General features: G+C 35.7%; 6 protein-coding genes across 18 annotated transcripts; 3 read left to right on the forward strand and 3 right to left on the reverse strand.

Annotated features, from left to right (window-relative positions):
• Positions 1–1,528: 1,528 nt before the first annotated feature.
• LOC104731915 ((E)-beta-ocimene synthase, chloroplastic-like) lies at positions 1,529–7,862 on the reverse strand. 3 transcript variants are annotated; one of them, XM_010451423.2, is made up of 7 exons: positions 7,335–7,862; positions 6,823–7,093; positions 6,272–6,668; positions 5,958–6,176; positions 5,360–5,498; positions 5,023–5,274; positions 1,529–3,560 (listed from the first exon to the last, which is right to left on the reverse strand). In XM_010451423.2, the coding sequence occupies exons 1-7, from the start codon at positions 7,560–7,562 to the stop codon at positions 3,261–3,263; spliced, it is 1,806 nt and encodes a 601-aa protein (XP_010449725.2). In that variant the 5' UTR covers positions 7,563–7,862; the 3' UTR covers positions 1,529–3,260. The 3 variants fall into 3 exon arrangements, with proteins under 3 accessions (XP_010449725.2, XP_087335489.1, XP_087335488.1); XM_087479363.1 differs by having other exon boundaries at positions 5,958–6,164; positions 7,335–7,791; XM_087479362.1 differs by having other exon boundaries at positions 5,363–5,498; positions 7,335–7,791.
• A 2,143-nt stretch (positions 7,863–10,005) lies between these two features.
• LOC104731916 (large ribosomal subunit protein eL15z) lies at positions 10,006–11,436 on the forward strand. Its single transcript, XM_010451424.3, has 4 exons — positions 10,006–10,114; positions 10,273–10,439; positions 10,766–10,963; positions 11,050–11,436. The coding sequence occupies exons 1-4, from the start codon at positions 10,111–10,113 to the stop codon at positions 11,293–11,295; spliced, it is 615 nt and encodes a 204-aa protein (XP_010449726.1). The 5' UTR covers positions 10,006–10,110; the 3' UTR covers positions 11,296–11,436.
• Positions 11,437–11,548: 112 nt separating this feature from the next.
• On the reverse strand, positions 11,549–13,230 carry LOC104733572 (uncharacterized). Of its 2 annotated transcripts, none has more exons than XM_087479366.1 (4): positions 12,902–13,230; positions 12,491–12,692; positions 12,148–12,247; positions 11,549–12,043 (listed from the first exon to the last, which is right to left on the reverse strand). In XM_087479366.1, exons 2-4 carry the CDS (start codon positions 12,662–12,664, stop codon positions 11,787–11,789), a joined length of 531 nt encoding a protein of 176 aa, XP_087335492.1. In that variant the 5' UTR covers positions 12,665–12,692; positions 12,902–13,230; the 3' UTR covers positions 11,549–11,786. The 2 variants fall into 2 exon arrangements, with proteins under 2 accessions (XP_087335492.1, XP_019089804.2); XM_019234259.2 differs by having other exon boundaries at positions 12,491–12,781; positions 12,902–13,212.
• Positions 13,231–13,260: 30 nt separating this feature from the next.
• Positions 13,261–15,905, forward strand: LOC104731917 (phosphatidylserine decarboxylase proenzyme 1, mitochondrial). Of its 2 annotated transcripts, XM_010451425.3 has the most exons (12): positions 13,261–13,568; positions 13,707–13,795; positions 13,901–13,954; positions 14,049–14,114; positions 14,193–14,253; positions 14,334–14,443; positions 14,528–14,769; positions 14,844–14,950; positions 15,078–15,145; positions 15,243–15,320; positions 15,392–15,514; positions 15,621–15,905. In XM_010451425.3, the coding sequence occupies exons 1-12, from the start codon at positions 13,394–13,396 to the stop codon at positions 15,783–15,785; spliced, it is 1,338 nt and encodes a 445-aa protein (XP_010449727.2). In that variant the 5' UTR covers positions 13,261–13,393; the 3' UTR covers positions 15,786–15,905. The 2 variants fall into 2 exon arrangements, with proteins under 2 accessions (XP_010449727.2, XP_087335490.1); XM_087479364.1 differs by lacking the exons at positions 13,261–13,568; positions 13,707–13,795; positions 13,901–13,954; positions 14,049–14,114; positions 14,193–14,253 and having other exon boundaries at positions 14,335–14,450.
• Positions 15,906–16,071: 166 nt separating this feature from the next.
• LOC104731919 (uncharacterized) lies at positions 16,072–17,742 on the reverse strand. Of its 9 annotated transcripts, none has more exons than XR_015575111.1 (4): positions 17,248–17,388; positions 16,976–17,124; positions 16,465–16,557; positions 16,072–16,377 (listed from the first exon to the last, which is right to left on the reverse strand). XR_015575111.1 is itself a non-coding variant. In XM_087479371.1 (3 exons), exons 1-3 carry the CDS (start codon positions 17,251–17,253, stop codon positions 16,359–16,361), a joined length of 174 nt encoding a protein of 57 aa, XP_087335497.1. In that variant the 5' UTR covers positions 17,254–17,742; the 3' UTR covers positions 16,072–16,358. The 9 variants fall into 9 exon arrangements, 6 of the variants coding, with proteins under 6 accessions (XP_087335497.1, XP_087335498.1, XP_087335493.1 ...); XR_015575109.1 differs by having other exon boundaries at positions 17,230–17,363; XR_015575110.1 differs by having other exon boundaries at positions 16,972–17,124; positions 17,230–17,363.
• Positions 17,743–19,227: 1,485 nt separating this feature from the next.
• On the forward strand, positions 19,228–20,836 carry LOC104731920 (pFDCC methylesterase MES16). The gene is made up of 3 exons (XM_010451430.3): positions 19,228–20,064; positions 20,174–20,305; positions 20,388–20,836. Exons 1-3 carry the CDS (start codon positions 19,681–19,683, stop codon positions 20,667–20,669), a joined length of 798 nt encoding a protein of 265 aa, XP_010449732.2. The 5' UTR covers positions 19,228–19,680; the 3' UTR covers positions 20,670–20,836.
• The last annotated feature ends 53 nt before the right edge of the window (positions 20,837–20,889 follow it).

Here is a 20,889-nt window from a genome sequence, read left to right on the forward strand (position 1 = left end):
CATTTCCACATGGAAATTTTAAATAAACTTAATTTAAGAGTTAAAAATTTCAGTTTTAAAAGTCACATATATAAGAGTATTTTGGTCACAAACTAAAAGTTAATAAGAATTGTTTAATGATTATATTTGCTAGTTGAGAGAGAGTTTCTCTTCAAAAACTATATTGTAATGTCGTTTCAAATGGAGTAAAAAAAAAGACGAAAAAAAATATAAACTTTCAAATTCGTGGACATGGTATACAATATACATATCTTACTCTCTTCGCCAAAAAAAAAAGGAAAAAAAATCGATATGTCTAACTGGTTTCTTTTGATAGCAAGTACGAGATAGAAATCAGTGTAGTTCATGGTAATTGCATGGCAAATAGTGAACCTAACTGAGTATTTTTTATTGGCTATTTTAATATCCAGATCAATACATAAGAAGAGTTCCATGCAACCTTGTCTCTTGGTTCGGAAAAAAACCTTAATAAAAACCCCCCAAAGATTAATTACTATTGACTCGGTCTCCATGTGATTGCACGTATATATATATATATATATATATATATATATATCTATATATATATGTAATATCTCTGTCTTGAATGACAACTGAGAGGGAAATCTTCTTGGACCACTAACAAAAGAGGTGGAAATGAACAATCACATGTGAGCAAAGACGTCACGCCAATGTCCAACAGTCCAAGTAAAGACAGTACAATTGTATATAATATGGCTTTACGTTGTTATCTCATGGGACCTTCATGCTCCTCTCACTTCTCTGTCGTTCATATGTCATGATATCAGGAGCTCGAGTGTAAATTATTTGTGTTTACGTAGTTTCACCGGAGTTTTTAGCTCATTTTATAAGTTACTGCGATGTTATAACTCCAACTTAGATCTTGTGATCAGTGTCAGGAGATTCCTCTACGCGATAGATTCCAAATAGGCAAAAGAAACAAAGAAGTGAAATGGGGATCTTGAGGTTAAAAACGACACAGAATGACTTTAGAGCCGTCTCATCTAAGAATGTTTTTTGAATACTAAGAAGTGGGCATCTACTCTTAAGGTTAAAAGGCGGCACAAAAAAGACTAATATTATAAAATTATAATTATTATGCAGGGAAATTATTAAAATCATGCTTTCATAAATGTATCAGGAGTTAAAGTAGAATTGACTGACTCATAAACAAAAAAATGAAAGTTTGCCATGAGAAATTTAATATTAAATGAAATTCAGTCGAACAACTGGTTTTTTTTTTTCTTTCTATATATTAACTTGAAATAACATCAAACGGTTTTAGTATGTATAACTATGTTTTTTTTTTAACGTATAACTTGATTTATGCGGACTCCATAGTCGTTTAGGAGACCTTAAATATGCAAGTACATCTATTTGTAAGATAGATGAATTTAATTGTTAACAACTTAACTTTTAACTCGCGTCTGAAAATGATTCAAGCTCTAGTTGGATTTAAAGAGCTGATTCCAAAAAAAAAGAAAAAAAAAATTACCCTAAGGAGAAAAGTAACTCTAAAAAATAAGGGTTTTTTTTTTTTTACTAAATTGTAAATATTTTATTGAAAATGAAAAAAGTTTAGGTTACAATCCAAAGAATTGAAACCTATACATATGGTTTCATGGCAAAAAAAGTTTAAAAACATGAAAGCATAATACGGTAATTAAACCAAGTTTTCGGTCCATCTACTCAACCAAGCCAAGAAGCTTTGGGAACAAGATGAAGCGATGACGTTTATATTGTCCTTCCCGAATGAGTTGCAAAAGGAGAAGGGCTGATGCAGATTGTAAGACACCTCGATATGACTAATAACTAGCTATAGAAACCTTTCGCAGGAGGCCCGAGACCAAGCCGTCAACGGTAAAACTCCAAATCATCGATCACAAACTCCCCCTGCGTTATGTGAGATTGATTTTTCGTTTCAATCCATGAGCTTTCTCAGAACGGAACCTCACACACCAAAAAAGCAAAAGGTGCAAGCTCCCTCTAACCAAGTTCATCCTCGAAGTCAGCAGCTCAGAGCAAAATAATACCATTCAATACTACACCAGAAGCCGATGGCCCTACTAGCTTCTCTATAACACAAACAAGTCGCAAGAAGAGGCGAGTACGCAAAGCAAAGCAATCTTCAAACAAAGGCAATAACAATAGGAAGCCACAACATAAACATGCCTTGAACCAAACCAAATAAATTGGTATACCTACGGAGTTCTCAAAAGGAGAGAAAAGCAAGCTATCACCGATAACTAATTCCTCTACTTATCAAACACCACGGCAGCTACACAAAGGAGCAAAAGACCAACTGATTCGATGAGGAAGCTTAACCAGCAAGGAGAAAGCAAGCTCCTAATAATCCTGCTACTGTCCTCAAGCAGAAGATGCCAATAGAGACATCATTCTCCTAAGTCAAGACTCACGAAAAAGATGAGGTAAAAGCAACCAAATAGTAGCCATGCTCTGAAAACCTATGTGAAGGAGGACCAGAAATGAGAGGCCAAGGCATCAGAAGCTCAAAAGAGTCGACGAACAACACCAACCAAGGCATCGAATCAACCACAGAGCCAAAGAAAGCCTCCCGAATCAAACTCCAACACACGAATTCGACACGAACGGAGTGGACAGAAGCTTCAAGCGTGTGGCAGTAAGCTGTCCTCAAAGCAAACAAACCGACACATAGAAACCCTTACCTCCGGCAGACACGAGCCGAAACGCAGCGGTTAGACCAAGATAGATCTTGGAAAAAATGATTCCGAGCAAAGAGTACACGCTACACCACGACATAGCCAAGGATAGCACACTCGACCGCCGGAAACACCAGGAAGAAGGCGACCTGAAAACAGATCTACAAACACAGCTTGCTCTGCCGATTGAGATGCGAGACGCAAGGACCGGAAATCGGAGCCTCCACCTTCATCCACCGCCGTCTACAAGCAATGGAGGCAAAGACATGAGATTTTAGCCACCGAAAACGGCCGTCGCGCACGGCGGACCTTCAACACTCGCCACGAGAAACAGAGCCGAAACAATTCACCGGCGTTTTCAAGTGCAGGGGTGGATTCGGAACAAGTATCCTAGAGCCCTCTCACGGTGTCGGTCGTAACCGAACACCGGAGAGGCAAGATGCGGCGGATTAGGGTTATCGCAGGAAATTACTTTGAGAGAGAAAAGTAATATGCGGCGAATAAGGGTTTGTTCGATTATACCAAACATTTTGTTTTAATGAATTATCTATAATACGGTAAATAATAATTACAGTCCTATCAAGGAACGGGGTTGAAGAATAGGGAGCGGATATAATCAACGATCTTGGTCTTTTCAGGGCTGCCGTGGCCGTCACCGTGCTGGTAGATACACTGTACCACTCGGTTAAGATTTGCGGCGGCTGCCACGAAACTATTAGGAAGTGAAGAAGTATGTGCCCTTTTGGAATCGGAGTTAATGACGTCCCAAGAGTCAATGATCATACTTTGCATATGTCCACGGGCCTCTTCCTCGCTGGCTCCTGTCTCGTACATGTAACATTGGACTGACTTCGGTGAATCTCCTCTTGCCATCTCTTCCTGCGAATAAATAAAATTTAGTGCTTTTGTGATATATATATATATATATATAGATATATACATTTTTCGGAGTTCATGAAACTATTTCAGTACGTACTTAGTGTTGTTTTTTACTTTTTTTGTTGTCTGTCAGCAAATTAGTCTTAAAACCTAATGAAATTTAATGGTAAATTATGAAGTTACAGATTTTTTTCTTCTCATTTTAACTATATTAGAAATTACAATGTGTCTTGGGAGTTAAATATATTCAAAAAATTTTAAAAATCAGTGGAAACTTAATTGGTAAGAATCTTCATTATCTTTGATCCCCTTTATAATAAAAGGGAAGTAAACAACATTGTTTTGGTAGACTTTATAATTTTAATAAATGGTTACAAATAGGTTATACATAGATTATAAATTAATCCATATATTAATTGTAACAAATAAAACCTTAAATATTGTAACATAAAATTTTAAACGGGTTATTCCAAATTGATAGTTCATGGATATTCCAAACTTTATTTTTGGAAGATCATGTATATGGTTCTAAATATCTAGAATCACAATATTACCAATTTATTTTCCACATATTTTATTGATAACCCACATCAATAAAAAATTATTAAAGGGATAAAAATATACTCTCAATCATAAAAAATGAATCAAATCTCGCTAATTTAACAAGATTAATTGTGATCTTCGGGATCGTACTCAGAAATTAAAAATTAAACTTTAATGCTAGATTAGAACCATGCTAGAGCATGGGTTGAAATTCCTTTTATTTATATTATAATTTTAGAATAAAATATAATTAATATGATTGATTTTAAAAATTTTTAAGGTGCTAATCTAACATTAATTGTGATCTTCGGAATCATATTTTATTCTAAAATTATAATATAAATAAAATGAATTTGAACCCGTGCTCTAGCACGGATCCTAATCTAATATATATAATATATAATGGGACTATAATGGGAATTCCCAATGATTATATATATATATATATATATATATATATATATTTTGTTCTTCATGTAATCAAAATGTAAATACATAGCGAAAACATTTCAAGCTAAAACAATGATTATATATATGAATAATCACGAAATATTAAAATATCAATGATTTATATATATATATATATATATAATTATTGTAAACTACTGAATTTCTATTTTTAAAATGTGTATTATTATTATAAATAGCAAACCCATATTTTAAAATGTATGTGTTGTAAATGGTACAATTTACAAGAGAATCACTTTTTCTAGAATGTGAAAACATAAACATATTATATAGAATTGTTGTTAAAAAAAAAACAAATTATATACTACAATTCGTCAAATCACCATCAATCATTTTGGATCTGTTGAAAATTTTTGGGCTGGACGAACCAATATTTATCTATAGTAATTATAGGTTAGATGGATATATATATACCAAATTTACGCGCAACTTATTAACTATTCAAGTGTACCGTTGAGGTGGCGAGATCATTAGCAAGACGGAGAATGGTGGCGCAGCTCCGGACAACAGAGTGGTGGTTTTTGGAAACATCGGTTAGGGTTTGGTCGGATATGTGGTCAGAGAGGACGAAATAAAGGTGGAGCAGTATCGCTGGGACAGAACTCGATATCACACCGTTTTGCATGTATTCTTCGAAACTTGGTCTGTGTCCAGTTTTGTACCACTTCGCTTCCGTTAGGAATGTTTTAAATAGATCCGCCCACTACGAAAAAGAAAAAAAAAAAAAAAAGAAAAAAAAAAACTTAACAACATTTTCTATATACTAAATGATTTATAGAAAAACTTACAACTTGTTTGAGGTAAGGAATGACGTTAAGTCCTTTGTCTCTGAGAACATCGTATCCGATTTGGTTGACCTCATTGAATAGAAAAAGAAAACACACTTTCAAGTATCTGGGAAGTCTTTCAACATGGTTCACATCCCATCTGAAAAAGAGTATGTATAAATTATATCATGGTGGTTGACCAAAAATATATAGCATCATCATGTGAAACACAATTCAGAAGATGATATTTTTACGTATCCTACATCATTTTAAGAAAGTTTTAAAACATTTAACTATTTCTTTAAATTTTTATCATGAATTTTTGAAGCACATTTTTTTTTTTATTGATGAAGCACAATTTAGAGGTAAACAATTTTTCATTTCAAAAACTCTATATATGTTAAATATTTTATACATATATATATCTTTGATGTAATATAATCATTTTTAATTTCCTAAATAAAGTAGAAGACGACAGTTAATTATTATTAAAATGATCCCATTATAGTTTTCATATGTATATATATATATATATACACTTAGCTTTTTGTATTTTTTAACGATTAAAATAACTCAAAATAATCCTGAATGGTATCAATGAGATATTGTATATACTTACTTTTCGACCACAGTTGTGAAAATTTCGAGCTCCTCTATTGTACCATAGATATCGTAGATATCATCCATAATCACAATTAACATAAATATTTTGGTGAGTATCTTGCGGTGGTATTTAAACTCTGGCTCGTAAAATATTCCAATGGTCCAAAAATAACTCTCTGTGATTCGGTCTCTCACGAAATCAAGTTGTTTCGTAAGTCCTGTGCTGTTCCACCAACTACATTAATTTGTGACAATCAGCTAATTATAAACATATAAAATCCAGTTTGAGAGACACAACACATGTATAGAATTTAATTCATGTATAGTTACCTAGAAATTAGTTTAAGTTCTTCTTGATGATTAGCTTGTAACATGTTGAAATCAAGTGCTGCAAACTCTAGCAATAGAGGATTCATATCATGCTTGTTTACGTAAACATGTATATACCATCTTGCTTCTAATCTTCGTATGCTCCAGTGGTACGGCGTTTCTAGTGCTCGTTTCACCATCTCTAACATATAAGCTTCATCTTCTCTGCGAATAGTTTTGCTACTTTCCGCGACAAATTCACTTAATCGCTCACTTGCATAAAGTCTAGTCTCCTTGAGTTTAAAATCCGAATCAGTTGAAAGATAAGAAGCTTCGTATAGAGAAAGTAAACCTTTGATATCGCTGCGTAGAGTTCTTCTGAATACTCCGGTCTCACTTTTGAAAACGTCAAAAACATCTGCAATATGAAATCTGAATATTTATTATTCTTACGAAAGAATCTGAACTACTCAACTCCTTTACCTTGGTATTGAAACGATTACTTGATTAGTCACATGATTAATTATTAAACTAAAAGTTATTATAAAATAATGATGTAATATGTAAAAAACCTTGCGAGACATCAAAACCATGTTGCCTTAGGAGAAAAAATTCAAGTGATGTAGCATGAAGATCTTGTGATTCCCTCTCAATTTTGCCGCGTTGATCATGAATGTTTTTCAAAATATCATGGATTTCGTGTTTATAGTGATGCGAGATTCCGAGTCTTTGGAAAGAATCGATCATTTCTAGCTGCTCAACAGAACCTTGATAAGTTTCACCTAGTCTCTTCCTCACCTCTTCTTTCAATAATTTAGCTTTCTCGGCGGTTTCAACTTCTTTCTATATATAGAGAGAGAGGTATAGTTATTATAATACTATGCAGGTCAGGTTTAAAGCATATATGTTAAAACAAAACAAAACACAAAAAGTTCTACCTTATTAAGCACTAATTAAACTTATAACGCCAATTTTTAGGAGACAAAAATAAACTTATAAATTATTATTTTTATTTTTTTTATTAACATAAAACGAATAAATTGTAAACGTATAGTATTAGTATGATATGTTTGTTTGTATGTACCACATATATACTCTGGAGGGAGAGGAGATATTGATGATCCCAAAGAGGCGGCTGATAATTGGCGGAACGGCGGCAGACTGTACTGACAGCATGAGGCGAGATCGTTTTGGAGACTGCGTTGCAAGGGAAATGCTGAGTGTTTTGATGATGACTGTTGCAAACAAAAGCTGAACTGAAGGAGAGATTTTGAGCAGCCATTTGTAAAGGAGTTAGGAAAATGGAACACATACACTTTTATGGTTTATTTTGTTCCCTCTCTCAAAGCACTACACTTGATGTACATTTATACAGTACTGCATGCACTTAGTTTCATATTTTCATAATAAGATTATATCAAATATTTCTAATGATGATGTAACAGATGAGAAAAAAAACGAATGATTTATCTCTCATACGTATTTAACAATATTAAAACTTCTATTCATCAATAAAAGCATATATCTGACCAAAAAAAAAATATAATCAAATGGGAAACACACATATATTAATATATGTTATCAATTGAAACACGTAAAAAACCAATGGCGTAAGCAGCTTAGGGTAAGGTCATACCAATTTTGTTTGATATTACATTGAAAGTTAGGTCATAAAAATGATATAATTACGAAAACGAAGTTTAACTACATTAACCAGTGATATTAGCTGAAAGCATCACATATACCAAATGTGAGTTTGATTGACCACTACAATTACTATGGCGGATATCAGATTTGAGAAGATTGATATTCAATGGACCAAATTACTTCATGAATATACCAACGAAAAAAACGATTTGGAAATAGGATATGGTTCAATTGTTTTTCTTATAAACCTATGAACTAGATGGTTTTGTATTTATTTGTACCAAGTTTTTTTTTCCTAAATGAAAGTGTACCAAGTTTTCCATTTTTTTGGAATTGAGTGTCAAATTTGTTGAAACCAAAAGTACTGTTTTTACATCAAGTGCAACTTCTATTAAAAAGATTGAAACAAAAGAAAAAAACAACAAAAACTTATGTACCACTACAAGTTGCGAACAATAACTAAAGTGATCCCTCATACGTGCGACCATGAAGAACACTAATAGAGGAGTTTTGCATTTTCCACTAGAAAAGTCGAGAACATTGTGCACTTGTGGTGTAGTTGTTAGCTGTTACGTAATTTACGTCTTAGGTTTGTCAAATTTCGTTGTACACAATGAGCATGTGTTATAAGCATCGAACGAGGTCAATACGAAAATGACAAAGAAGATTTATCTTAGGACAAACTCTCCATTCCATTATGCCTTAAGGAGATTATTCTTAACATGAGATTATTATATCTTTGATAGTTTTTTGTTCTCGTGTTAGGCGCGTGTATACAAGAAACTATAATAAGATCATAAACTATGTCACTTATTAAGTGTGTATCACATTAATATGTATGTTTGAACTATTTTCTGTTATAAGAATATAGATACCTATCTATGTTAGCTTCTTCATGTTATTCATCATCTATTTAATTAGTTTTTTTTTTCACCTTTTGTATACAAGCCATCATCATTCTCTATTTCACCTTTTTGTATACAAGCCATCATCTTTCAATTGTGTAGACCCCCCAATGTTCAATAAATGGCTTAGATGGCGACTAGACGCTCAATAGTAGCCAACACACCACGATTTATGTTAATTCAATAAAACAAATTGGTTATTTGATTTAGGTTAAAATCGGCAAATCACCTGGTTGAATATTTGCTTTATTTTTTAATTTGTTTTCTTACTTCTCTAAATACTACGTTTAAAAAAAAATTAACAAAAACAAAGAAGTGACATTAATAAACTCTTAATTTATGGATTGGGGCAATTTCCTAATATAATTTACTAGACGTTCGGATATCGGATCGGATTCGGTTTGGATATTTCAGATTTTTTGGATATTGGTTCTAACATCCATTTGGATATTTAAAAAATTTGGATCGGCTTCGGTTCGGATAATTCAAATTTTGAATAGGTTCGGATATATTGTCGATAACCAAAATTAAACCAAATTAATTGGATAAGGTTTTATTTGGATACTGTTTAATACGATTTTATACAAAAAACAATATTAGCCGAGTATGTGAATAAATAGAAATAAAACAAATAACAAGTTTAAAGTTCAAACTAACATAAACTTATACCAATACATAAAAGTGCGACGTACTAACATCCAAAGTGAGATATAAGACCGTAGCAATGATAAAAAATAAAAACCAAAACCAACGTAAACAATAACGTAGACATAGGAGTATATCTACGATTCATGTATATTGTATATAGTTAGGTGTGTATATATATCTACGATTCATGTATATCGTATATAGTTACGTATATATCTATCTTTATAAAGTTGTTTCTTATATTTTCAGTTATATTCAGATATCTATTGGATATCGGTTCGGATCGGATTTAATCCGATATCCAAAAGGAATGAAAACAAAAACCGATCGGTTATTTCCTTAATATCAGTTCAGTTTTTATCTAATTTTTTGGTTTGGATTCGGTTCAGATTTTTGGATTGGGATTTTATGCCAAGGTGACATTTTCTATTCAAGGGGTATATGTAAAAGGGAAAGCTGGGACTGGGAGTAATGGGCTTAATCCGAATTTCAAAGCCCAACGATGGTAGACGCTTATGGGCTATTTATATTTTTTAATAAAAGCAGCCCAATTTTGTATAATATAAAGCCCCAGTGGAGATAAAACCCTAATCCTTTACTTTAAATCAGGAACAAACCCTTCACTGCGCCAGTGTTGTGCGGCTCTGCGAAACTTCGAAAATGGGTAAATCGATCTTCTCCATCCTTCGTCTAGATCCGTTGTTCTAGTTTCTTAGATCGATATAGCGTCTCTTTTGTTGTTCAAATGATGTATGTGTTACGGATCTGTTATTACGAACTACTTCTTAGCTTAATGATTTGATGGATTTTGGTGAACCTTAGGTGCGTACAAGTATGTATCGGAGCTTTGGAGGAAGAAACAGTCCGATGTGATGAGGTTTCTCCAGAGGGTGAGGTGCTGGGAGTACAGACAGCAACCTTCGATTGTTCGTCTCGTCAGGCCTACTCGTCCTGACAAGGCTCGTCGTCTGGGTTACAAGGCCAAGCAGGTGACTCCATTGTACCCTAATTCCTCGTCTTTGTTCTAGTTTTTACTGATTTCTGTGTTATATAATGACGCTTTGGTTATTGATTTTGGTAGAAATGAGATCTTGAACTGTAGATAGTGAAATGTTTGTGTTGATATCTGTGTATGATCTAGCCTATGTTGGTTTAATCTGATGTTATTTTACCTTGTTAGTAGAGATTTGGAAGCATTGCTGGTTATGTGGTTTCTTGAAACACGCCATTTCGTCTTTAGAGAATTGAAATAATATTCTTCTTTTTGGCTTTACAATCTATTACTAAACTAGTTGGGTTGTTCATTTACGTTTAGGGCTTTGTTGTGTACCGTGTCCGTGTGAGACGTGGTGGACGCAAGAGGCCAGTGCCCAAGGGTATTGTGTATGGTAAGCCTACAAACCAGGGAGTGACACAACTCAAGTTCCAGCGTAGCAAGCGTTCTGTTGCTGAGGAGCGTGCTGGCAGGAAATTGGGTGGTCTCAGAGTTGTCAACTCTTACTGGCTCAACGAGGTACAGTTACTACCTTATTTCAGTACTTCTAATTTTGGTGATTCCTCCTGGTATACAGATGTTAACTTACCAATTGTTTTCAATAGGATTCTACTTACAAGTACTACGAGATCATCTTGGTTGACCCAGCACACAATGCTGTCCGTAACGACCCAAGGATCAACTGGATCTGCAACCCAGTTCACAAGCACCGTGAGCTCAGAGGACTTACTTCCGAGGGAAAGAAGAACAGAGGTCTTCGTGGAAAGGGACACAACAACCACAAGAACCGTCCATCTCGCAGAGCTACATGGAAGAAGAACAACTCTCTCTCCCTTCGTCGTTACCGTTGATTGCCTTTTGCTTTTATTATTACTGTTATCATCTTCTAGGTTCCATGTTGTTGCACTTTTATCTCTCGCAAGATGACTTGTTTTTGCAAATTTTGGAGACTACAGTTGCGTTCGAAGTATGCGTTAAACCTAAATTTTATATTTTGCTTGGGTTTTTTGTTGATCTATTTTCCAGTTTTGAGATTGATTCGTTACCTCCTTTGCAATGCAAATCCCCTTCTCAATATGATCAGCTGGAATAGTGCACATACTATTTTTGTGTAGTATATTAGACTTGTTATTCGAAACTACTTTTGTTGCCCATGTAAGTATTACATTATGTTTTATGATCTTGACAAAAAAAAGAACAGAAGGTTTATGATTGACAGAACTGATTATCATATCAAACATCATAGAAAGCTTCGGTATATGAATATTAAACTATGATACCAGTTAAGTTGAGCACATTCAGTTGAATCTAGAAACAAAACACTTGTTTTTCATATGTCAGCTCAATCATCAGGGAATCCGAGGAACCTATCGATGATGCGGGCAACAGGGGTTCCGTCACCTGGAGTATATGGAACCAGAGACTCCAACTCCATTTTCGTCAAGGTTTGATGAAGAGTGTGAGGACGAGTGTAGTACAAGTGCTTCCTCTCTTCAAGTGCTTCAGCTAATTCACATTGATGATTGTCCATCAGATCTTCGTTCACTACCACAATCAATGGTTTCCCTAGCTTTAGTGTCTCAAATATGCTTCCAGATCCTGCAACATTGAGAGTTGATAAAATGATGACATTCTAGCATTTCGAAATCAGTCTCTGGTTTCTAAATCTAACTTTAATGTTAAAAGTTGTCAACTATACTAACCAGCGTGACTAATAACAAGAGATGCAGATCGAATATGATCTGCGATACTCGAGGAAAATGTGAAGTAATCCACAACTAATGATCCATCCGCTCCATCACACTGGATCAGTAATGAGAAAACCAAAACACATAAGAGCAACACAAGCAAGGAAAGATCCAAGATAAATCAGTAGAAACCAAAATTGTAACTCTTTTTTTAGCTACAATGTTGTTAAATTGAGATTCATGGTAGAGTAATAAGCCTAACTCTCCGATGGTGGTTAGTCAATCATAATTATGCCACATATCCAATTATCATAATCACAGACTAATCAAGTAAAGTGGAGAAGAGAAAATAAGAAACCTTAGTTGGGAAAAAGGTACCACGACCCATCTGAATGAGAAGATGAGTGTATCCTCTCTTGAGCAACTCGCCTTGAACATGTTGAGTCACGACTGCTTTCACAAGAGCATCGAAACTCGTTGTTCCCACAGTCACAAACACTAATCTCTTCTTTGCATTCTCTCTATCTTCCATTTTTTTTTTTACACACACTCGTTTCTCTCTGGCAATGAAGGGGTTTATACGTCACCGCAAATTATCAAGAAAAAAAAAGATTTCCAATTCCGAATCTACCAAAATTAGGTGAAGATCCTACGATACGATCAAAACGGAAGCAATTGGCTCAAATTAAAACCAAATTATGTGATCTTTTGGAGCTAATGTGTATTGGCTTAAATAATTCCGATCTAACAATTGAGATTTGAGACAAACCTGAAAGCTGCGAAAACACCGATTCGTCGTGTAATAAGAGCAAGCAATACTCGAAGAAGCTTTTAAATTTCGAGTGATGGCGACGAGTCGATCGCAGAGGACGATGATCGATTTGGAGAAAGATCCCAAGTTTTTTTTTTTCGTGTGTGGAGGAGATCAAAGTTCAATCGGAGCAGAGTATGGTCAGATCGTTGTTTTGGTTAATAACGCCGGCGTTCAATGCATCGGAACTCTTCTTTCAGCCATAGATAAACACCTTCAACATCAGTGTTCTTCGGTGAATTGATTTTCGAATTTCTACGTTTGTGCTCAAAAGTGTGGGCTATATCAAAAGGCCCAATAAGAATAGAATGTCTTTGTTTAGCAAGAGAAAAACGGAGCCGTTTTAGTTGTCTTTGAAAACTGTTTGTTTGACTCTCAACCAATCAACATAGTCAACAGCAGCAACCCTAAAACCCCTCTCAGAGCAAATAACCACCGGAAATAACCGCCATGAGACCTCGATTTTCTCATAATGTCTATCTGTTGGCTCGCTATACTCATCTCCGCCGCTTCCACCATACTCATCGCCGAACCTTCAGCTCTTTCCTCAACAATATCCGTTCAAATAACTTCGGCGCTCGCGCCACTCCTCTCGGCGGCAGCAGCGGTGGAGGTGATTCCAAAGGTAATTCTTACAGATATGCTATGAAGCTCTTGTACGTAGTTATAATTTCCTGAGATTACAATTTTAATTTGCTTCTCACACTACACTTGAATTCTATGGTTATGAGCTTGAATCATTGTTTGCGTTTCTTCAATGTAGGCAATGCTTTTCTTGTGCCCGGAGCAACAATGGCTACGATTCTTATGCTTGGAGCTCTTCATGCTAGACGGCTCTATGAAGACAAGAAGGTAATGTATTGACTCAACTTGTTAGGGTAGACAGACATTTGCAAGGTTCTTTACATAGAAGTTGGTACATCTTCTTAGTATTGTTTTCTACTGGTTGACGAACAGATCGAAGAGAAACGGGAAAGGGGAATAGAACTTGAGTTCCACCAAGATGTTAAGGTTAAACTCTTTTTTGTTTCGTATTCTCTCCAAGTTCAATGTCCATTAGTTCTCGAATCTTGATGTGTTCATTCGTGGGATTGTGGTTGTCTAGGCCTCGTTCCTTGGTATTCTACCTCTGCGATCCATCTCAAGAGCTTGGGGCTCCTTTATGAGTCTGGTGAGTTCTTCTTGTTGAAGCATTTTTGTAGTAACTGTTGAACATGGTTTTCAATTGTTAGGTCTTTTTTCCTCTCAGGAAATTCCTGTCTGGATGCGTCCTTATGCTTATAAAGCCTGGGCTCGAGCTTTCCATTCAAGTATGATCTCTTTCTGCTGTTGGTTTGAACTCTGGAGTTATGCAGAGAACAAAAAAAGCTGATCTATCTGTGTGTTTCAGATCTTGAAGAAGCAGCTCGGCCTCTTGAAGAATATGTTTCGTTACAGGATTTTTTTGTTCGTAGCTTGAAAGAAGGTTGCAGGCCTATCGACCCCGATCCCTGTTGTCTGGTAACCGGTAACAATAACATTGTAACTTTTTTTTTATGCAGACTCATTTTCTTAGTTTGCTCTCTAATATTTCGAGGATATCAGGTTAGTCCTGTGGATGGCACCGTTCTAAGGTTTGGGGAGCTAAAAGGAAATAGAGGGATGATCGAGCAAGTCAAAGGACATTCTTACTCTGTGCCGGCTCTTCTAGGAAACAACTCTCTCCTTCCCATGGAACCTGAAGGTAAGAATGAGTCCGAGGAAGAAGCTGTCGGAGATAAGAGCGACAATTCTTGGTTGAGAGTCTCTTTGGCATCTCCAAAATTACGGGAGAACAGCTCAGCTAGGTTAGTGAAAAGTCAACCTTAAACATCTCTTTACTGTTAGAACCGCAACTTATTTCATCAAGTCTTGGTTGCAGTCCAATGAAGGGGCTCTATTATTGTGTGATATACCTAAAACCAGGGGACTATCATCGAATACACTCTCCAGTTGACTGGAATGCAATGGTTCGTCGACACTTTGCAGGTTTGGTTACTCTCTGTCCTCTCATTTAAGTATACAGCCTGTGTGGTTGGGCTTTTGCAACTATTTTTGGAACCTATGCGTAATTGGAATTTTGTAACTATTAGTATCTCTCGAAACCCTTTTTCAGGCCGGTTGTTTCCCGTGAACGAGCGTGCTACAAGAACGATAAGGAATCTCTATGTCGAAAATGAAAGGGTAATTTTTGTGATTCATTGTAGCTGTCATAACCAAATATGTATGCCCTTTTTTTTTGCTCCAGACATTGATCATCAGCTGTTAATCTAACTAACAGGTTGTGCTCGAAGGGCAATGGAAAGAAGGCTTTATGGCACTTGCTGCTGTTGGTGCGACCAACATTGGATCCATTGAGGTAGGTCTGATGAAGTTTGAAAAACCTTAAGCCCTAGACATTAAGGAACTTGCTGACGTTTGCTTTGATAGCTTTTCATTGAACCTGAACTAAGAACAAACAAGCCAAAGAAGAAGCTGTTTCCTACAGAGCCACCTGAGGAGCGAGTGTATGATCCAGAAGGTCATGGCTTAAAGCTCGAGAAAGGGAAAGAGGTAAGAGAGTAGGGTCCAAAAGAGAGAATGAAAATTCCAATTTAAGAAACGTAGCAAGTTTCTTTTGTTCACAATTTCACAATGGCAAATGAATGGATCGATGCAGGTTGGTGTATTCAACATGGGATCGACCGTGGTGCTTGTTTTCCAAGCACCGACTGCAAACTCACCTGAGGAGGATTCAAGCAGTTCTTCAGATTACAGATTCTGTGTCAAACAAGGAGACAGAGTCCGCGTTGGACAAGCATTGGGTAGGTGGAAAGCGGAATAAGTAGATAGCGTTATGCACTAACATACCACACACTGTTGTTTTTTGTTCTTTTAGACCTTGCATATTATGCACAATCACGATCTGACCAAAGTATTATAAATCAATTTATGCTCGTCTCTACTTTCGACTCTCTTGAACAGCTTTTGTGATTGTCCTAATCGGACATCCATATCTACTATTATTTTGTAGTCTTCTGAAACGTTGAACAGAGTTTTTCTTTAAGCATGTCATCAATATTTCATGGTTTACACAGATAAACAGAAAACCAAATTAAAAAGTAAGCCAATGCAAAGAACTAAGCTCAGTATTATATAAATTTGTGGTTCATGATAACTCTAGCCAGCGAATGATATCTTTCCACCAAAGAGAAGATCTTGTGTATATAATAGACCTTGAATAACCTAAACAAGAAGATTATGGTTTTATGCATTCAATATCGAAGGATCTCTTACAACCCAATGACCCATGTAAAAACTAAAAACAAGAGTTCCGCCATAATTTTACAGTCGTCCGTATTCAATATGTCATCATCCTTCTCAATTCAGTTGAATTCAACCGCAGCCTCAGAGCCTTCTATATCAAAACTTTATTCCTGAAAAGTAAAGATCAGTATCAGATCATTAGTACCAATCGATGAGCATGATAAACTCCGGACTTACTTGACTAGCAAAAGGACTACCTTTCAATATTAGCCTAAACAAGCTTTAACGAAGAGGAGCAAGCAAGCAAGCAACTACAAATTTTGATCATCTATCAACCATGGATTCCCCACCTGAACTCGATCCAAACACACAAAGTACACTAAAGCTTTCAGTCTCTACAAAGCAATTGAAAGGGCTAACATTTTCAACAAAGCTTTCAGTCTCGTATTCTCACTGGAAACAAACAGATCATTTACAACATCTCTTCAACATCACATTGGCTCTAATCCAAGTTTGAGACTGACTCAACAATCCCAAACAGCAACATGGTTAATGATCTCCTAAACACCAAACTTGTTTTTGATCTCCCACACACCAAGTTACTGATCTCCTAATACACCAAACTTGTTACAAACTTACAATACTATCCAATTCTGACCATTCTAATACATCCCTGTGAAGCAATCAAAAACTGTGCCTAAAGCTGCGAGTGCTTTTGCAGATCAGGTGAAAGAAACACAGTAAGTGTGAAAGAAAAAGCACACCTACGTCTGTTTAGAGTACGAAGACGAGAAGGGGACACGTTTGTTGCGGAACATCATGTAACCAACGGGTAATACGACGCCGATCATCATCACCGCCGCTCCGATCAAGTACCGCAACAGACTCGGAGGCTCCACTTCTATCACCGTCTTATACTGCAAAATCCGCAGGAGGATGCGACAATTGAATTTTGAATCAATCAGCAAAATATATATGGGAAGGAAACGCGGGAATTAGATCTTCGACATCTAGAATTAGACATTGCGTGATGAATTTACCGGCATTATATCGTCGGAGAAAAGGATTGTTGCCGGTGACGAACCAAAACTTCGATCTAGAAGAGAAGAGAGATCTAGACTCTCCGGTGAGATTCGTCAGGTGAGTCTCTATTTTCTTATTTCTACTTTTTAATGGGCCTCTACTTTACGGCCCAATTTATATTTGCTACACTGTATCGTACAGCTCAATTTCAACTTCTCACTAGTCCAAAAACAAGATTATACAAAACAAAAAAAAGAGAACACAAAAGTTAAACCTGTTTTGGATAATATATGTAACACATTTACACAATTTGAATCCCCAATTGCTCAAATTCATGTCTCATCAAATTGAAAGTTTGAAACAAAGTCTATCTTGTTTGATCAACTCATATAAACACAAGTCTATATTTGTTTGATCAACAAATCTACAATATAATGTAACACATATAAGACAAAAAAATGTCACAAAAGTTTCATGAAAAGAAACCTAAACCAAATAAGTAGATTTGAACCAAATAACTTAGGGGCTGGTATTGGTTTGAGATTTATGAAGATTTTTGAAGAGTTCAACAAAATCATGAAAAATGAATAAGTGAAAGATTGTTAAAGATTGCTAGAGAGTTTTGTTGATTAGTTTTCTAAAATCTTGTAAAGTCCTCCAAACAATCCATGTATTTTTATGATACTTTCCATGACTTTATTTTGTAAAGAAAGTGTCTAAAATCATGAATCAATAACATAATAATTGAACTCATTAACAATCTTAGATTCTTTTGTTTTAATTAAATAACACAAAACTTTTAATGACTTTATAAAAGTTTGAATCCAATAACCCAGATTTGTTAAGATTTTAAATGACTTTTTTATAAATCACAAACTAATAACTAGGCATGTCAATTAGGGCCAAAGCCTGTGGGCTGGCCCGGCCCGGCCCTGAAAAATAGCGGGCTCGGGCTTAAGTATATATGTCCAGAAAAAATCGGGCTTTTCGGGCTCAGCCCGTTTGGGCTATAGGGTTTTTCGGGCTTAGTCCGACCGGGCTCGGGCCAGCCCAAAAAGCCCTCTAACAAAAATATTTGTACTTTTTTGTTAACATTTTTGTTTGATTGCAATATTTGATTAATAATTTATTGTAATTAAAGTTTTAAACTTTAATCCTAGTTTTTATATGTACTTAATAACCATATTTAATACTTTAAAAATGTTTATCTATGATATTTTATATGAATTATATATTAGTTTATTTGGTTAAAGTATCAAAATTTTGTTTAGTCTTAAATTTTTTATATTAAATTAAATTGGTTGTAATGAATATAGATGAGTTATTAAATTTTTGATTGATTTTTTTTATAGTGCACTTTGAAACACTGTTTTTAAAGCTTATAAGTTTGAATTTTTTATTGGTAAGATAAGCCCGAAAAAGCCCGAAAAGCCCTGTAGCCCTGTTAGGGCCGGGCTCGGGCTTTGAAATATAGGCTCGGAAATATTTCGGGCCGGGCCGAGCCGGGCTCAAACATATGCGGGCTTTACGGGATTCGGGCCGGACCGGGCCGGGCCAGCCCGATTGACACCCCTACTAATAACACTAAACTTTATTTGAGTTTAACAAAATCTTGATCTAATAACAACAGATTCTACATAACATTTAAAATCTTTAAAACTTTATTCAAATTTTAAACCAATAACCCCCACTTAAGCTAGTGATTTCTACCGATATTTGATCCTTAGTCCATTTTTGTTGAATCCAAATTTTATACCTAACAACTTTCCAAATTAGTGAACCGGGTCGTAATAAAATGTGGACTATTGGAGTAAAATTTGCAGTTATGACTTATGAGAGCACTTCCATTGAGGATATGTAATGCAGATATCCTTATTAAAAAATAATTAATAAAAAGAAAAGATAAGAGGATAATGGGAGATACGTTTCTGAAAAGAGAGACGTTGAGAAACGTTTCTGAGAAATAAACCACATGTGTCATTTAATTTGGTGTCTTTATTGGAAATAAATACAAAAAAAAAAATTGTAATTAAAAACTGATCTTTTATTATTAAAACTGATCTTTTAAGATTTTTAAAACTGATCTTTTTTTTTCTTTTTAAACAAGTATTTTAACAATCTTAAATTTTGAAATTAAAATTTTAGTTTATGTACTGTAAACAAATTTCTTTTGGAAAATATAAGTTTCCAAAAATAAAATAAAGAAAGGTGTAATTTTCAAAATATAATGCCATTTGTTTCCCAAATTTCCTTAACTAGCTAGACAAAGAAAATAATATAAAATTTTTGGAGCGCTTGTGTGACAAGGAGAGAGCGAGAGACGTGTCCACTGTACAGCATAGACGACAATGACAATAAAGATAATGGTTTAGGCCCAAACTGTACGTGTGGACCAAAACTGCATTCACTTTGTGTACAAGCAATAGATTGAGAGGCAGGCTCTTAATGCGATGGGAGGAGACGGTGGTGCTGAGCCCGTAATTCACTTTGTGTTTGTTCATGGGGCTAGTCACGGAGCTTGGTGTTGGTATAAACTCATCACTCTTCTCGAAACCGCCGGATTCAAAGCCACCTCCGTCGACCTAACTGGCGCTGGAATCAGCCTCACTGACTCTAACACCGTCTTCGACTCCGACCAGTATAACCGTCCTCTCTACTCTCTCTTGTCCGATCTTCCTCCATCTCACAAAGTTATACTCGTCGGACATAGCATCGGCGGAGGAAGTGTCACCGATTCTCTCTGCAAGTTCACAAACAAAATCTCCATGGCCATTTACCTCGCGGCTTCCATGGTTCGACCCGGATCCACCCCTTCTCCACAACCTTCGTCAAACGTGAGTCAGTGTGTGTCACCTGTTCTGTTACTAACTCACCTCTCTGTTTTTGTTCTGATATATCAATCTACGACGTACTCGGTATTAAACTCTTGTGATTATTTTATAGTTGCATGGAGATGTAGGAGAAGAAACAATATGGGAGTTTACATATGGTGAAGGTAAGGATAAGTCACCCACCGGAGTCATCATGAAACAGCAGTTTATACGCCAATATTACTATAACCAAAGCCCTCTTGAGGTTACTCTCTTGACTACTTCTATGTTTCAGTACTAGTACCGTGTGGTGATTGAATATATATAAATGAAATGGTTATTGGTAGGACGTAACTCTAGCATCTAAACTGCTGCGTCCTGCTCCTGTGAGGGCACTAAATGGTCTTGATAAGTTGGCTCCAAATACCGAGGCCGAGAAAGTTCCACGAGTCTACATCAAGACTGCCAAGGATAATATGTTCGATTCTGCGAGTCAAGACCGGTTGGTGAAGAATTGGCCACCTTCTCAGTTGTATGTCTTGGAGGAGAGTGACCATTCTGCTTTCTTCTCTGTGCCAACTACCTTGTTCGCTTATCTCCTCCGTGCGGTTTCTTTTCTTCAAAGATAAAACTTTAAACTTGAGGTTTTGGTTTTGATCATGTCTCATCCTTTTCGTACAATTCCTCTCTCATATATAGCAATCAAATACTTAATTCAATGGTAGGAATGATTTGGGAGGAGTGACTGGAAAGTGGTTGTCTGGTTGATATGAGATTATATGAGTTGATCATCAAATAATTTCCACTTATGTTTTTTTTATTTGAGTTTCAATAAGCTTTAATTACGTG

Source organism: Camelina sativa, chromosome 12 (genome assembly GCF_030686135.1).
Source record: "Camelina sativa cultivar CO46 ecotype springtype chromosome 12, ASM3068613v1".
Classification (NCBI taxonomy): domain Eukaryota; kingdom Viridiplantae; phylum Streptophyta; class Magnoliopsida; order Brassicales; family Brassicaceae; genus Camelina; species Camelina sativa.